Raw genomic sequence first — 17,836 nt, forward strand, 5'->3', positions numbered from 1 at the left:
GGGCTGGTAATTGAGCATGAACAAACAGAAGTTCACTTACATTTATTAATACTGGCTCTATTTTCAAGGGACACGCATTTTTATTATATTATTTGTGCAAACATGACTAAGATTAGCAAAATTAAAGCCTGCATCCCAACATGATGTACAGTCTAGCACTGAAAACTATTTAATGTTTTGTTGCCATACATGTGGGGCTGGGACAATTTTCTTGGCTAAAACAGGAGGCATCCTTGGAAGGGAAAGTATCTTTAGACTGAAGTTGGCTGCTAACTTCTGGTTTAGATGTTACTGGAGCAAAACTATGTCTACCTGCAAATATCATGCAGACAAACCGTTCACTTACAAGTAAAAATGAAAGCTTTACTAGCATAAGAACTATGCAAACAGACTGGACCCTGCATAGAGAAGCCCTTACTTTAAGGGCTATGGTGCCAATCCGGACAGAGCATCAGAGAAAGGAGCTAGAGAGTGAGGCTGACCCATAAACACTGTATTTAAATCCTTAAAAGAAACAACACACCACCACCACAACTCTAGTAAAGGTTAAATTTAACTCACTCACTTTCCTTATTTCAATCTGGAACACAAACTGCTCAAGGACATAAGGACCTAACTGTATAATTCTTATTGAATGATCAGAGGTGGGGCTTAATTTTTGGTGTTCTTTCATGTTCAAATAACACAGAAACAAAACATTCTAATTGCAAGCTGGGTCACCACACATATCAAGTGTAATTCAAGCAGTAAGATCTTTACTAGAAAGAATTCTAGTTTTTCTGTTTAGTTGTGCAATGAAAAAAGGGGAGGAGATGTTTTGAAATGTATGTAGTCATAGCACTTTTCAGAAAGATACCTCAAGGATTTCTTCATATTTTTTCACAGTTCTTTTTAGATCCTCATCTTTTTCAGCAATTTTTTTATGCAACTGTGTTGTCTCTATGTGATGATTTTCTATCAATTCAGTTTCTACCTCCTGGGCTTTACCTATTAAAAAAAAAAAAGAATATTTATTTTGTTACATTATGTCACAACAGTATTAAAAAAAAGCTTAAAGACAACTGTGGAAGGCATCTATAAGGAAAACTTGTCAAGAAAATTCACTTTTCCCCTCTGTCAGTGATAATTATGTCACTTGATCCTAATATGTATGAAGTTTGTTGCCTGTAGTTTGGTATCTGGAGCAATTTTTTCTACCTGATGCTGGAACTTTTCTCTGAAAGTTAAGATCACGAGCTATATTTATCAACTTATTCTATCTCCTACTTTGTCTAGAGAAGTGATTGAAACATCTGCAGATCTTCAGAAATTCCTCACTTGTAGGGGTACCTCAAGTAACTGTGGAGTCTTTCTGCTCAATTCTCCAACCTCCAGCTTACCCTATGGTGGCAAAAGATGGACAGAGAGGAGAAGCAGAAATATGCTGTACTCTAGTTATAACCACATGGTATAGCAATTGGACATCATATCCAGTTGGTACCTGTTAGTGGTTACAGTGAATGAAGTCTGCAAGATGCAGCTAAGAAAATGCAACTCTGATTCCCAGATGGATCTAAGTTTCTCTAAAAGCCACCCTTCAGTGCCATATATTCAGCAATGGAGTGTTAAAGGTTTGTACTGCTGAAGCCAAAGTAGTATTACAATGAAAACTTACCAATGTGCTTTCACCTCTAAAACCTTACTCTCCTTTTTTTTCTTTTGTACATATGATAAAAAGATAGGTACCTATGGCTACCATGGGTAACTCTTGCCATGACAGATGCAAACAGACAGACTGCTAGATCAAAGATCCATCTTGCAGGGTACAGAAGAACAGCTACATATTCGTTTTCCTAACTGTGCCACAATTCACATTTATATGTTATTTCCTGAGCAAGAGAAGTTCTTTCCCTGAGTTTTCTAGGCAGTCGTACAACACATGTTGTCTTTATCAGAGTCCCAGGTAAAACCCCTTCCTGAAAACATCTGAAGATTTGGTTTTCTGGCTATTTTACTGACTACAGTTATATTAGTATTTCACTTACTGATCGTCTCTTTTACTGCTGTTTCCAATTCTCTTTCTTTTTGAGCCAGCTGAGTATTGAACTCTCTCATTAACTGCTTTAAGGTGGAGTTGTGCTTTAACTCAATGTCTTCTTGTTCACACCTGTACAAAAATGTGAAAAAAATACAGTGAGGAAATAAAATGTTTAAAGAGAGTGTGAGAACAGTTTAGCAAGGTAGGAGATTTGGTAATTTCTCTAAAACTATTTTAGAATGGGATGGTTTTGAATTATATGAATTCTGTGGGATTCAGGGAGGCTTTTTGTTCCTCTCCTATTGAATTCACCTGGAAGGCGTAGGTGTTTCATTTAAAAAACAACCCAGAATTGAACCCTTCCAAAAGATATGGAGTTTTTGCTGAGGAAGATGGAGAACTGGAAGTAAAGAGTGTGTCACATAAAAGCAGATTTTTTTAGGGGATTCCTTGCTGGAGAAACCATTAGAGTGCTGAGCAGCATACCGCATTTTTGTGCAGTACATAGGAACAATTCTTGGTACCATTTGAACACGAAACTCTCAGTACTAAGTTCTAATAAACTTTGTTACCTGTTTGAGGAAAATAGAACTACATTTTATGTTTTGGCAATGCAGAAAACAACCATCGCTAAAACAAATCAAAAGCGGTATTACTTTGCCAAAAGACAAACCACTTTTTAAACTGATGACTCAAATAGCGTTTTATGTGTTTATGAAGTGCTACTTTCTTGCTCTTTTCTCAGCTCTTTTCTTGCCGTTTCTCTAAGTCTACTTAGAAAAATGACAGAAAAATACCAGTCATTATTTCATTATTACAAATTGAGCTTTAAAAAAGTATTCTTCAGGTTTTAGTGGTTAAAGATAAAGCAAAGAAATGGTAACATGACCAGGAACAAAGAATTTACCTGATTTTCTGCTCCATTTCTTCTAAGGACTCCTTTTTTATTATGTCAAGTTCCTGCTGATGTTCTTTTCGCAGAGTACGTAAGTCTTTTTGAAGACTATTCACTTCTTTGCGTAGTTTCTGTTTCTCCTTTTCAGTCTCTTCCAGTTTAGTCTGCAAGTCCTGCTGCTGGTTCTGCATGTCACCTAGTAACTTCTGCAGCTCCAAACCAGATTTAGCCTTTTCTTCAGCATTTTCCTCAAAAGCTTTCAGACTGTCATTTCTTTCATCCAACTGTTGCTGTAAACTTTTTAGCTTTTCTTCATATCTCACACTCATATCTTCCATCTCAATCTTATGCACTTCATTTTCCTTCACTAGATTATTTTCCAACTCTTTTATCTTCTGTTCTAAAGAGTGACTGACTGCCTCCTTCTCCCGCAATCTTTTCTGGAAATCTCCAATTACATTCTCCATATCAAGATGTTTTTGTTCTTTAGCTTTTAATTCTTCCCTACTGCTTGCTAAATCACCACCACAATGAGCATGCTCATCTGCTAACAATGAGTATTTTTTGGTCTGCTCCTCAAGTTCTTTCCTGAGGCTTTCAGTCCTACTCTGCTCCTCCTGATGGCTCTTCTCAACATATTCTAGTTTTTTAAGGAGTTCTTCCTGTTTGTTTTGCAGTTCTAGACAAGAGTCATTACTCTCTTGTTGTTGCTTTTCATACTTCTGCAACAATTCATCTTTTTCGGTTAAGCCCTTCTGTAACAGATGCATTTTCTCTTCGTATGTCTGTTGGATGCTCTCAAGCATGTTATTTTTTTCTTGTTCTACAGCAGCTTTTACACTCTCTACTTTTTGCAGCATTTCTTTCTCTAATTCTGTGGAATCTCTTGTTGACTTAATTTTTTCTTCTAAGGACTCAATTTTGGCCTCTCTCTCCTGCACTTTTTGTTCCAAGTCTCTTAACTGATTTTCTCTATCTTGCTTAAGCTGCTGTTCCTTTTCTTCCATCTGAGACATCAATTGCTTTTTAATAGAACCTATTTTTTGCTCTGCCTTCTTTTTCAGATCTGCCAGCTTAGTGCTGTTCTCTGCATTCAGTCTCTCTTCTAATTCTTTCAGTCCTTCCTCTTTGCTTTTAAGTATCGCTAACTTCATTTGATCAAATTCCCTCTCCTTTGCTTCAAATTCAGCTGTCAGCGAACCTATTTGCTTCTCAAGATTAAGCACTTTTTCTTCAGCCTCCTTAAATCTATTGTCCTTTTCAAAAGCCACCTTCTCTGCCTGCTGGAGTTGCCAAGCTATCTCTTTTTGCTGTGTGTCTTTTTGTTCATTATACTTTTTAAGTTCCTCCATCAAGGAATCATTTTCTGAAGTTTTCTGAGCAATGTGTTCTTCTAGTTCAGCAATTCTTGCTGCTTGGTTTTTTAACTTTGCAGTTAACTCACTTTCTTGCCTTTCCCTCCTGTTTTGCTTTTGTTCCAATTCACTTTTTAAACCATCGAGATTCTTGCTTTGTTTAGCCAGCTGCTCCTTCAGTTTATTTAACTCTTCATCTTTTTTATTGGCTTCGGTATTGCTTAATTCAAGTTTGCTCTGCAAATCTTTAATAGTATCATGATTTTGTGTAAACCTGGTTTGTGCTTTCATCTTCCACTCTGACAGCCTGGCTGTGCAATGATCTACCTGCTCAAGAGCTGATGCTTTTTCTTGACTCAGTGTCTCAACTCTGGACGATAACTCCTGTACCTGGTTTAACAACTGCAACCGATCCTCTTGATGTTGCTCGCTTAACAGAGACATGGCTGCTTCCTTCTCCGTTAAACTTACCGTGCTTTCAAGTCTAACATTAAGGTCATTAATTGTTTTGTTGAGAGCAGAGATCTCAGATTCTTTTTCCTGGAGTTCCTCCCTCATTGAGGTGACAGCATTGATATTTTCAGATAACTCTTTCCTCAGCTGTGTTATGCAAGTTTCCTTTTCTGATGCTGCTTGCTGCTGATGCCCTCCCTCTTTTTGCAGCTGTTCCTTTTCTGTTACAAGTCCTTCAATGTCAGCTCTCATGGACATAATTAAATTGTCCTTCTCTTGCAGCTGTTGCATCGACTTTTGCAATGAAGTACTTGCAGCAGAATGATGCTCTGTTACTTCTCTAAGTCGAGCTTCTAGTTCAGGAATCTTACTCGTTTTAATTAATACTGCTTCTTTAACTTTTGCAGTTCGGCGCTCGCAATCTGCAATTTTGCATGTTACTATGCCAATTTTTTCATTACATTTTTCAATTAATTCATTGCTTTTTGTTTGCAATAAAGCTTCAGCATTCTTCCAGTAAGCATCTAACTGGGTTGCAAGTTCTCCCGACCGCCTTTTAAATTCAGTTTCTTTTAGTTGAATTGCCTCTATTTTTTTCTCATAATTTTCATGATCTTTATACTGAGAAGACTGCACAGTTTGGAGTTTCTCTTCAAGTGTTTTCAGTGTATCAGCCAGCTCAGTAATTTTGGCTTTGTCCGTTTCTTCAACTGCTTTCTGTTTACTGAGCTGTTCCTGAAGTCCTGACTGCTCCTTCAGGGAGTGATTAAGATCACTTTCCAATTTTTTCAACTGTGTTTTCAGGTCACTTTCCTTATCTGACAAAGCATTCACCTTAGCCACTGACTGCCTTAGTTGTTCCTGCAATTCCTTCAGGGACTCCTCCCTTTTCACCTGTTCTTCCTTCAGTCGGGTTATTTCTGTTCTGGAGCCTTCCTTCTCAGCACTGAAGGTGGCAAGTTTCTGTTTCAGGTCTCCAACTTCCTGCTCTTTCTCTTGCAGTTCCATTTCATGTTTTTCCTGGAGCTCTTCAACCTGCTGATTGAGTTTCTTTTCCCAACTCTGGGTAATTTCTTCCAACTCCCTCCTATGAGCCTCAGCAAGACTCTCTAGTTGCTCTTTCTGATTAGATTCCAGTTTTGACACGGCATCATTGATTCCGGCTGAGCTGGCATGTGCCATTTCCAACATTTTAGCATTGAATTCACTCTCTTTCTGACTGAACTCCAACTGCATTTTTTCAAGCTCTTTTTTTAGTTTAGCTTCCTGCTCAGCAAGTTTCTTTTTGAAAGTTTCCTGCATATCTTTTGATTTCTGTTTAATTTTCTCCATTTTGTTCTCCTGACGTTTCAGTTTACTTTCATACTCTCCTTGTAAAGCACTAATTCTCTCCTCTGCAGCAAACAATTTCTGTTTAAGTTCTTCCACTTGCTTGTTCTGTAACTTCATGTGTTCAATTTCATTTTCCTTCTCAGTTAGACTGCTCTTTGTCTCATCAGCCTCCCTTTGCAGATCCTTCAGTTGACATTCGTATTGTTGTGTTAGAGAGGTTACTTTTTGTGTATTTTCATTGCTTTGGTCTTGCAAATGCTGCTTCAGGTCATGTACCTGAGACATGTATGCCTCTAACTCATTCTTGACTTCATTCAGCTGGGATTCAGTTCTTTCTAGCTGCTCACTAAGTTGCAATTTTTCACCTTCAAGATCTGTCAGCTTTTGCTGCAGCTTTGCTAATTCCTCTTCATAAATCTTTGCCTTCTCATTAGAAGTACTCCGATGAGACTCTGAAAGCTCCTCTAGCTTTGCAGACACCTGGACAAGTTCAGCTTCAGATCTTTCTGCAGATTCCTTTAGTTTCTGTTCATGTGTTTTTAGTTCCTCCAGGTATCTGTCTTTCTCCTCCAATGATTGCTTGAGTTTGTTGAGTTCCTCTTTGAGTACCTTCTCAACACCTTGAATAGACATTTCGTGTTCTTTTAACATCATTTCGACCTCTTTGTTGTGCCTTTTCCTCTCTTCTTCCAACCTTCCTTCCAATTCTTGCTTTGCTTCACACACTTTACTATTCAATTCTGAGAGCTCTTGTTCTAAATCATGACGTATTTTCAGTGCTTCTGATAACTCAGAAGACAGTGCTTCTAATTCTGTTTGTTTCACATCAAGTTTTTCTAATGTCTTTTCATTCATCTCTTCTATATGTGCACGGAAAACTGTTTCTTTCTCTTTCAAAATTGTATCTATCTCTTGTTCTTGTTTCTCTCTCATTTTTTCTATTTCAGTTACTTGTTGTTGCTTTAAGATTTGAAGTTTTTCTGTCCAAAGCTTTTCCTGCTGCTGTTTCATGTTCTCCAATTCTTTCTTGTGTTTTTCAACTATATCATTGATTTCCTTATTGTGCTGCTTTTTTTCAGACTCCATCAGAGTACTTAATTCCTCTGATTGCTTTCTGTCATCTTGTGAATACTGTGCAAGAGAGCTTTCCAGTTCAAGAATCCTCTGTTAGAGAATACAGTTTTAAAAGAATATGAATATTCAAAAGGTAACAAGTTGATTAAATTTTAAAAAATCTCACCAGGTTCACATAACTGAAAGTCACTTATTCCATTATTTTTAGTGAATATCAAATTTTTAGACAAGCCTTTCATTCATCTAGTTTGTTCTCAACTTTGCTTCCACTATGGTGAGTTAAGTTATTTAATAAAAATTTTTCTACTTCACTGCAGTGAAAATAGATACAATAAAAACTTGGAAAGAATTTAACTAATTCAAATAAAATAATTCACATTATACTTATGAGATATATGTTCACATTTTCTTATTAAGCTAATGTACCAATACATAGGATGAAAGATATTGGGAGTCTACACAAGTATTATGGAGCTTTGTACGTATCTCCTGATTTATCTTAATTCCAATTCTCATGGAAATGCTGCTGTAAAGTTAAAACGCTTCTATAGGCAAAACTTCCAAACTAATATTTGGGAGTGGTGGAATAATGTACAAACTTGCATTAGCAGATAATACAATCTTACCCATTACATAAAGCAAAGGACACTTCAACAATTTAAGCAAATTTTTTACTTACTCAAGTATCCTTATAAGTGTTTGTATGGTAGCAGTACCCAGAAGTTAAACAGTTTAAAGTCTAACTCTCCTGTATAACATACATAAAAATTATGTAGATGGATACAAATTCATATCCCACGCCATGATATAAAGTGAATGTATTTCTATATTTGCCATCTAATCTTGTAAAAAACTAGGGGCTGCAGCATACCATGGCAATACTGGCAATTAAATTTCTGTCACTACAAGAAGCATTGTGAGATTAAAACAACTGAATCACAATAAATCCACAGTATTTGTAAACCTGTCATAGTTAAATATATACTGAAAGGAATTCTTGTAAACATCTACCCTTTTGGAATCTTTACTCACAGTTCTAAAAGTCTCTACTTCTTGATGCATCTTCTGAACTTTCTTGTCACACTCTGACTGTATCGCTTTCTTCTGCAGCTCTAATTCTTCTAAGGCTAGGGATTCTTGCTGTTCTTGTTCTTGAAGGGTTTTTAAACACTCACTCTGATTCTTTTCCTGTATCAAAAATTATGATTAAAACAATAAACTATAAATATAGTCATCACACCTTCAAAAACAGTATAATAGGATATTTGCAAACCAGATAATAGGAGTCATATACTAATCACCTGTATTTTCTCTACACACACAGAGTTTGTATTTCATCTGTGAAAACAAAATTGTTATAAATCACTTCCATTTTCTCTTCTTGGAAACCATTTGTCTTCTACTTCTCTTTGTATGAAAAACATAATGCAATCCAGCCTTTCATTTTGGTTTGTTTACCACGATTAATTGAGGGTAATACCTTAAAGGAATAAAGGTCTGTCCTCACTTGATTCCACTGCTAATGTATTTTTAAGCTTCTATCCCTTATAATTAAAAAAATAACCTGAGAGACAGGTAGAAAAATATAGTCAGGAAGGGACTGTCAAAGTCCCTCAGTCCTAGTCACCAACCATCATGTAGGAGCACAAATGAGACTCCACTATTTGTTAGGTAAAATTATGTGATGATCTCAAGTGGATTACAGCTTATGAAAAAGAGCAAAGAATCCCAATGATTTCTCCCAGCCTGACCTAGAAGAAAATTCTTTTCTGAGGTCAAACACGATGAATAGTTAAGCCTGTTCATATCACACAACGCAACCAGACATAATGACACCAACACTTTTCAAACAACAGCCTCATTCTTTGTACCTCTTTTACTCTAGTTGCTGTGGCTAATTGCCAATGATCCAGGGGAAGAAATTAAAAAAAATCAAGTCTAACAAAAAGAGTTTTCAAAAAAAAGAAGTCTTTCCCACAAGATGCAACTGTCAGTGAGCAGTGATAGTGATTAATTATCATTTTTCAGTCTGGATCACTGCAGCTGCTTTCCCTTCATGTTGCTGAAGTCTCTGAGCTCTTTGACTTTTGGAGGACACTCATATCTTTGAGTGCAGAAGGACTCTCACTGTGGAATAGGGTCAGATTAAGACTTCTAGTCTCACCTCACACTTAGAGAAGTGTCCTTCTACACATTTTAGGGATACTTACAAGAGCTGCCTTCATCTTCTCCTGGAATGCTTTTTCTTGGGCCTGTAATCGCTCATTTAGCTCCTGATCTTTGGTAGCCATTTCTTTTTTATGGAATTTTTCTAGTTCAGCAACACGTTCCTCTGAAGACTTCTGTGAATCAAAGTCAGAAAAAAACTGATTTCAAAATACTGAATAACAAAACACTTTGTATTATTTCTTAATGAGAAAAGCAGTGGAACAGAGACAGGAAACCAGAACCACCTCTTTGCTCCCTTTGAATAAGTAACAATCACTTGGAGTGCTTAATATTAAGCCCTGACAGTTCTTATTTTCAAGCTTGAAGTTGTGCATCTTCCTTCTCAAGTCTTTCACAGTTCTACTAAAAGAAACACCACATTTTCTAAAGACTCTTCTACCAAGGTGAAGTTAGTGTTTTCAGTTTCAGTTCAAATGTGATAATAAATCAAAAAGGAACTTCTGCCTGTAGCTTTCCCTGTATTCTTGTTAATTCATGAGCCAGAAAGTCAAGTGCTGATACTCTATGTAGACAGCTATCTACAACCCACATACATGCTTTATTTAAGAATAATGTAATGCAAGTCAGTCATCTCCCTAAAGCATCAGTGTACTCTCTTAGAAAAATTAATAACATAACAAATGTCAGCCAAGAACTGCAATCTAAAGGTGTTAAAATTACAGCTTTGCAAGGCATTACTCCTCCAATTCCTACCTGAATATGCCAGATAAAGCAAATTTTAGCAACTCTTAACTAGCAAACAGTTTGGCAACAAGTTCTTAAATGTTTACATATACTGAGCTAGGATAATTATTAGAAATACTTAGTATTAAAACCCAAAATCCTGGTGGAGATGTGTGAACTCACTGCCATTAATTTCTTCTTGACTCCCTTTAAAGTCTCAAGTGTACTTCCAGTAAATACTTTTATTAAATACCGTGAAACAAAGAGTAATACTGTCCATTTTTACATACCTCTAATGTACTGATTTTAAACTGCTAGAGGAAAAAAAAAAAAAATCTCTATATGGGGAGTTTTCTATTTTGTCTTAAGTAAATCTTTAATCCCAGAAATTAATTTTTATAGAATTTATTAAATAGCAAAAATTCTATAACAAAGTTCTGATATACTAATGTATTTTACAACTATAGTTTAATTGTAATTGAATGATTAGATGAAAAGCCAATAACACAGGGTGAGTTTCAGCTTTTACCTTCATAATCTCAACCACCTCTTGTTTCACTCTGGTTAACTCCCGTTGAAGATTTACCCTCTCTTCCTCACTTGCCTTTTCTACTGCTTTGATTTTTTCATCCATTTCCGCCTGCAATTTTTTCCGGGCTTCCTCTGTCTTTTGGGCAATACTCAGAGCCTTCTCAAGCTCTTCAAAAGCTGCAAAGAAAAAAAGTATATGATAGCTGAGAAATATCTGTGTCCCTTGATAGAAGAACAGAGTTGTCAGTAACTGTAAATTACACAAGTAACAGAAGAATGAACTTAGGAATCCATTAAGAATTCACATGGGTTTATTATCTAGAAAGGAAAGAGAATTGACAAATAGCTGTGAACATCTTCCAATACATTCTGTAGCTTCTATTTATTCCCCTAAAATCACTATAAAATACATAAGCCATATAAATAAACTATGGCTCCTCTTCTGGCTATACGTGCTGAATAATTTTGAAGAAGAGGAAAAAAAGCTGCATGAAGAAAAGGCAATTCACACATTGTTCTTCCACTAAAACAAGCAGATGGAAGCATAAACCAGGAATGACTGCTATCCAAGTCAGGTTTTACTGATCATGAAGAGTTTTTCCTGAATAGAACACTGAAGTATAACACCATACACTTTGTTTACCTAAGAGTTGTTCATTTCAAACTGTACAACCTAGATAATCTTCTCTTTAAACTGTGGGTTTGGTGGAGTCCATACAGATGGCTTTGCTAATTTCATTATTTCACTATTTACTTTTAATGTAACCTACTATCAATGCAATTCAGAGACACTGGAAAAATGCTTGTGTGTTATGAAGACTGTCCTGTGCTTCTAAATTTCGCAAATAAAATGTAAGAAAAAAATACTAAGGTTTGCTCCCAGAAAACTTGAATATCTGTAAGATATTTCAAAAGAACACTCAAGCTGCAGTGATAAAATCTATTTACATTTGCATAAGATGCACAAGTCTGCTGACACACATTTTAATTTACAAATCAGAAGCAGTAATTCCACAGCTTCTTCCCATGCTAAGAAGCACTGTATAATACTTTATTCACTTCATAGATGATCATTTAGATATAAAAATAAAGCAAATAAATTCCTGTGTTGTTAGCTGTTTTTATTATTATTAACATTATTATTATTATTCAATACCAGTATCGAGTTCCTCACTGAAACTGATGGCAGAATCTATATAGAATTACACAAGACTAAAATTTTATCACTATTAGGGAAATCTCATTTCCTGAATAGATCATGAATGTGGACACCTGCTGCATATCAAAGGAAAATTCAGTCCCAGAACAGTCTACTATATGGTTAATTTTTTTGCATAAAAGAACTTCAGCAAAAGACCTCTATAAAATTCAAAATCACAGTTCCAATATCAAGACTGTAATTTATCAGAGCACTAAAAAACCTAGAGGTATATTATTCTACCATACCCTGGACTACTTGGATGCTATTCTGGGAGCAGACAGAACAAAATAATTTTTAAAGTGTTATTTAGTATGCTAAGCTTTCTTCCACTTAATTCTATCCCAAAAAGAAAATCATAATAGACACACATATCTAGTTTCCTTGATTCACCATTACTTAGTAGGCATTCACAGCAATTCTCATAATCGTTGGTTTTTTGAAACTGTCTTTAATAACATTCAGGCACGAGTTTGAAAAGTGAATAATAATTTCCATTCCACATCTTCTGATAACATTCAAAACTGAAGCTTTTAACCACAATCTATACTTTTTAGACAATGCTGCAAGTAAGTTTTCAAGTAACTTAATTCCATAAAATTACATTCACCCAAATTTTGACCTTTTCCAGAATTTTCTTCTGTTTTCTGAGGAAGCCTTTCTCTGACTACTCACAGCAACAACCATGTTTTAGGGCAAAACAGGGTTGTTATTGACCCTGGCAATACCAAAGCACATCATTGTATCCACTTTTTCACTCCTGGTCCTGCTTAAATAATAAATACTAAAACTCATTACAAAAAATTAAGAGCACTAGAGATTATTTCAAACAGCAAAATGGTCTAAAACACAATGCAAGCATGCACGAGGCTTATAGCTCCTTACTTTCCAAGCACAGTTTTTCACCAGCCCCATCAAGGCATTTGCCACCTGGGACCCACAGGACTCAAGTCCTCCCCCTTGCCACCCCAGGCACAACTTGGTTATGAACACAGCCTGCGCAAGTGCATTTGGAGAATGGCACCGACTTCCCTGATGCTTCACTCAGCCCTAACAAAAGCAGGCACAGCCAGCAAAATTGGCCAAGTCCTTCAGTATTACAGAATCATAAATGGCTTTTTAAAAAAAACAAACAAAAAAACCAAAAAAACAAAAAACCAAAAAAAAACCCAAAAAACCCAACCCTACAGACCTTTACAAAGTATAGCTTGAAAATAAAGCCTGCAAGTAAAAGATTAAGTTATTTCGCTTTTCCATACATGTTTTCTGATTCTTGTTCTGAGCAACATATACTTTATTTTCATTTGAGAAACCTGTTACTTCTGCAAAAGGAAAGAGAATGCATTTGCCATAGCCCACAAATCTGCCAAAGGGAAGATCCAGGTTCACGCTAGGATTGACTACTGATATGTAATAGCTGAGCAACATGCAGTACGACAGCTGCATCATCATAATCGCAAGCAGGATGCTAATACAAAAGCTAGATAAAAGCTGATGGATAAAACGCCAAGGGGGTATGAAAGCACAAAGAAGCAACACTTCACAGAAACACACTTAGCTCTCTAAAAGTTAAATTATATGCATCTCAGGCACTTCTAGCACTTAAGCAAAACAGAACATTTTTATTCAAAGTAGTTAATTCTAGTATAGGATGACACAACCGAATTTCAAACCAGCGGAGGGCTAAACTATCATCAAGTAGACAGAACATGGTCTAAATTATTATTAATATTTTTAATCTATGGGAGATTTTAATTCTACTGTGGATAAAAGCCTGGAATAATAGTCCATATTTTTATCCAAATACATCTACTCTGAATGCAAAGAGTAAAGCTACTGCCTGTGTTCTTCCCCAACCAGCAGAGCTATTGTTGAGGGAAGAACTTTTAACCAAGGTACTGGTTAAGTCAAGTCTCACAAAGGCACACTGGCAAATCCGAAACAGTAACAAGCACACCAACAGAGTCTCAGGTGAGTTTTGCAAAATCCCATTCATGTGACCAAGCCAGAGAACCTGGAAACCTTCCTGTGCAGTATATAAATTACACAAAAAGAGCCTGAGCAGAGTTTAAGAAATGCAAGGTTGCAAAACTGATTTTTCTAAAATGTGTGCTAGAGAGTTGACTGCTATACATATGCTACTCCAAATTACCAGTCTCAGTTCCCTTCGCCTTGCCTCTCCTACCCAGTTTAACACCAGTCCGTACTGCAAAGACTTCTTGCTTACTCTCCTGGTGCTGCAGATGTGTTATCTTCAAACATAGTGCCATCTGCTGCTGAAAATTGTGAAGAAAGCACTAAACAGGATGGCAAAGGAGGGTCTTACATGTTTTCTTACTGAACGGTGAGAGCAGGCATCTTGTCAAAAGACTGAGAAACAAAGGCTGAATTAATTTCCTATAGTTGATTTGTGCATCTAGGCACGACTGTAAATTCACAGTCCAAGCTTTTTGTTTCTCTGTAGAAAGGTGCAAAGCATACGTTAATTAAGCTTGCAAAAGAAGTGTCGCCTACAAAGAATGGCGAAGTAAAGCAAAATGAATTTGCTTTCTAAAGGCTTTTTTTTGTTTACTGTACAGAATATAAGTCAATAATCTGCATGCTGAACAGTCAGAAAGGACTTACGCCAAGTAGTCTCAGGAGAAACAAACTTCAGTTTACCAGTAAATTTACAGATACTATAAATAGCTTTGTTGAAGAATGTAAATAATCAATGTACACTGCAAAGTATTAAAAAAAAAATCAGTTGCAGTTACTTCAAGTATAAGTGCCTGAGAAGCACAGAATTTACTTTTTAGAGCCCAGTTCAAGCACCCAATGTGTGATGTAAGAAAAAAGAGCCCTTACCCCAGTCCTGTTCATACAAGGCTTGGGAAAGGCACCATGATTCACTTATTGGCATGTGTGGATGCACAAAAACAAGATGCTCTGTGAGATTTCAACATAATGTACCTCTAACTACAAAAAAAATGAACTTCAACTGGGGAGACCAAGTTACAGTTTACACAACATGCACGAAATAAGCATACATATCTTTTCACTATTTCAGTACACAAAAATGCATTAACATTAAATCAAACACTGGAGCATTTCACTAAGGTCACTGAATTACAAAGAAAAAAGCCAGACACTTAACTCTAGGCAAGTTAAAAACACGAAGTAGAAAAATATACCACTTTTGAGCCTACAATATAGCACTATGAAAGTAAATTCCAAGTATAAGCATATTACACATATCCTTATTTTGCCATAACATAAATTAAATTAACAGTTTGACAAATACAATATTCCACTAAGTCAATTCTTTACTAAATCACGATATAGAAAAAGAGAAGTCTAGAATTTAAAGTCATCTCACATTAACTATCCAAGAAACAGAACTTTAAACTTGTTGACCTCAAATACATGAAACTGCCAAATTCTTAAAACTGGTACAACTCAAAGGTTGTGACCTAGAAGTAATTTCTCAGGCTCCCCCAATATTCATGGTGGTTTTCTCAAATGCCAGAACAATTTAGTTCAACTGTATTGAACAACACTTCCATTGTACCTCACAACATTTTTGGAATGCATAAGGCCAAGGAAGTAACAGGAAAACGTAATAAAGGTCACCTTACAATTTTGCCTATCTTCGGAGTAGTATTAACTAATTTTCCAAGGGTTCCAACATTTATATATGTATGCGTAACAGAATATAAAAATAAATGCACTCAAAGGTAAAGTGGATGCTTATGCACCACAAAAGTTACCAAAACTACTTTAAAATTTTATTTAAAAGAGAGCATATTTAACGCACAAATCTCTCCCTAGAAAAGTGCAGTGTACTCAACACATTATTCATAAGTGAAATTACTTCTCACTACAATAGTTAAGTTTTCCAGGTATCCAGAGCATCACCCCTAACCCATTTTCAGCTTCTAGCTACGCAAACCTGAGGAAATTACTATATTAACCAGAGCTTGTAGATATTAATTCATAATTAAGGTTTCTACTGCTTCAAAAAATGCTGTGTTTCACACATCTACAACAATAATGTCATATCTACAGAAGTATTAAAATATTCTTCAGCTTTTTTTTAAAATCATGAAGAAAAGCTTCCTAGTCTCCAAGAACTGAACAAAATCCAACTTTAGCAGGACTGACTGACTTCTGAAATATGAATTTCCAGAGCTAAAGAGACACATGCAACCTGAAAGGGTAGGAGAGGGGGGCAACTAATCAAAATGTTTGTTACTTTCACAAGATGGATGTTCAAGCTGCTTTTCTGTATTACAGAAGAATGATCTATGCAAACTAATCTTTAACATTGAAAGTTCTGATCTAAATCTACATAGATTTAAAATAAACACCTATGAACTGTATTGTTTGAACTTCTCAGCGCTTTTTAGAGAAAGAAAATATGCATGTTTTATGCAAACCAACCACATACGAGCTTCTGCCAAAAGAGTGAACTCCTTTAGATGCCTATGAGAGCAAACTAAATTCTTCTAAAAGACTTTTAATAGATACAGTGCAAAACAATTTCACTGTTTAAAACACAAAGGTGGGGCGGACTGACCTTTTAACTTCGTTTCAAGCAAAAGGAAAACTGCAAGCACACATAATTAATGTTACCTAATTTCCATCAAAAGCAAACTATGGCATGTAGTAGTTACATAACCGCTAGGTTCCAAGCCTGAAGCAAAAGGAATCATCACTGCTGTTTCACTAAAAAGAAACCAGAAATGCTTCCGCTACGATTATTGAAACAAAATCCTTATTATGGTTGTAACACATCCTCTTGTTTCTACTTCTTCCCAAGCTCTTACATACTCACTGCTGTGTTTTCTAAGTAAAACACTAGTAGCATTATAATGATAATTTATAGGTAGTTGCAAGTTTCCCTCCTGAAGTTATACCAGCACAAAACTCTATCAATCTTTTCTCCTACAAACGGGAAAGTACAGCTGCACTTCAGCAATTTCTTTCCTAACTCCAGTTGAACTGATAACAGAGACAAACCAGTGAAAAACAACCCTAAACTCTGCTGACCAGAAGTGAAGTTAGTAATGACGCTAGCAGGGGTGATATGTAGAACATTAGGAAAAAGAGCATCTCTTAATACCCATTCCAAACATCCAAACTGATGAAAGAGTGCAAAAAGACCATGCTGAAGCTTTCTCATGTTTAAATGTGAAAGCTAATAATCCCCAGAATTTCTTACCAGCTCTTTCAGATTTTTCTTTCTGTTCTTTTAATTCCTCGCCTTTTGTAGTTATTTGTTTGATCCGAGCACGCAGTTGGGCTATCTCCTCCTCCTTCATTTCCAATGTTTCATGCATTTGTCGCTTTGTCTCTGCAATTACCATGCCCTATGGAAAAGGTCCTTGTGATAAAAAGCTAGCAAATAAATAAAACATACAGCTAAAACAATTTCAAGCCAGGACACAATCCTTGTCAGGAATAAACTTTAGTCTATTACTACAAGACCAGAGATCATGGTATTTTTCTATGTCAGAAACAGAAAATGCTAACAAGGATGATAAGAATAGGGATTATTTTGAAGAGTAACCAAAATTTATCTAGTGGTAAAAAGAACTCCTCCAGCAACTAAGGACCATCAGAAACCTTCCTCCTTCTGGTACAGATACTTTTCTTTCAAACATGCATTCTGTAAACAAACCAAAACTAAAAGCATTGTAGTGTGCATGCTTCTCCTTAGAGAACATGCACATGCAATGAGCGTTAGTCATGTTGCTTATTACACCACCAGAAGTTACTCTAAGCACCCAAGACTGTGATAAAAAAACATTAAGGAACAAAAAACTGAGAAACTCTTCATATTCCTAAGAAACTACAGTTACTTTTTCTTCATTGGTCACTTTTAAATTAATTTACATTTTATCTCATCTTCATTAGTCTTTGGTGGTATTTTTGTTTGTTTGGGGGTTTTTTGTTGTTTTTGTTTTGGTTTGTTTTTTTGTTTTAAAGATTGCATTGAGGAGTGTATTAGGCATAATCGCTCCATCCTGAATAACATCATCTTGCAGTATTAAGGATAACCTAACAGACAAATACCCCAAAGTATCTATACAATAAAATTCTCAGGT

General features: G+C 36.0%; 1 protein-coding gene across 6 annotated transcripts in view; it reads right to left on the reverse strand.

Annotated features, from left to right (window-relative positions):
- GOLGA4 (golgin A4) overlaps window positions 1-17,836 on the reverse strand; it is a 71,380-nt gene that overhangs the window by 21,575 nt on the left and 31,969 nt on the right. For 5 of the 6 annotated variants that reach the window (XM_075493537.1, XM_075493535.1, XM_075493536.1 and 2 more), the window contains 7 exons: window positions 16,951-17,098; window positions 10,548-10,726; window positions 9,337-9,468; window positions 8,159-8,314; window positions 2,925-7,216; window positions 2,025-2,146; window positions 857-987 (listed from right to left, as the gene is read on the reverse strand). In XM_075493537.1, coding sequence (XP_075349652.1) covers window positions 857-987; window positions 2,025-2,146; window positions 2,925-7,216; window positions 8,159-8,314; window positions 9,337-9,468; window positions 10,548-10,726; window positions 16,951-17,098 — 5,160 coding nt within the window. Of the gene's footprint in view, window positions 1-856; window positions 988-2,024; window positions 2,147-2,924; window positions 7,217-8,158; window positions 8,315-9,336; window positions 9,469-10,547; window positions 10,727-16,950; window positions 17,127-17,836 lie in introns of all 6 variants that reach the window. The other variant, XM_075493538.1, reaches the window with a different exon arrangement.

The sequence above is a fragment of the Mycteria americana genome, chromosome 2 (assembly GCF_035582795.1).
Source record: "Mycteria americana isolate JAX WOST 10 ecotype Jacksonville Zoo and Gardens chromosome 2, USCA_MyAme_1.0, whole genome shotgun sequence".
NCBI classification, from domain to species: domain Eukaryota; kingdom Metazoa; phylum Chordata; class Aves; order Ciconiiformes; family Ciconiidae; genus Mycteria; species Mycteria americana.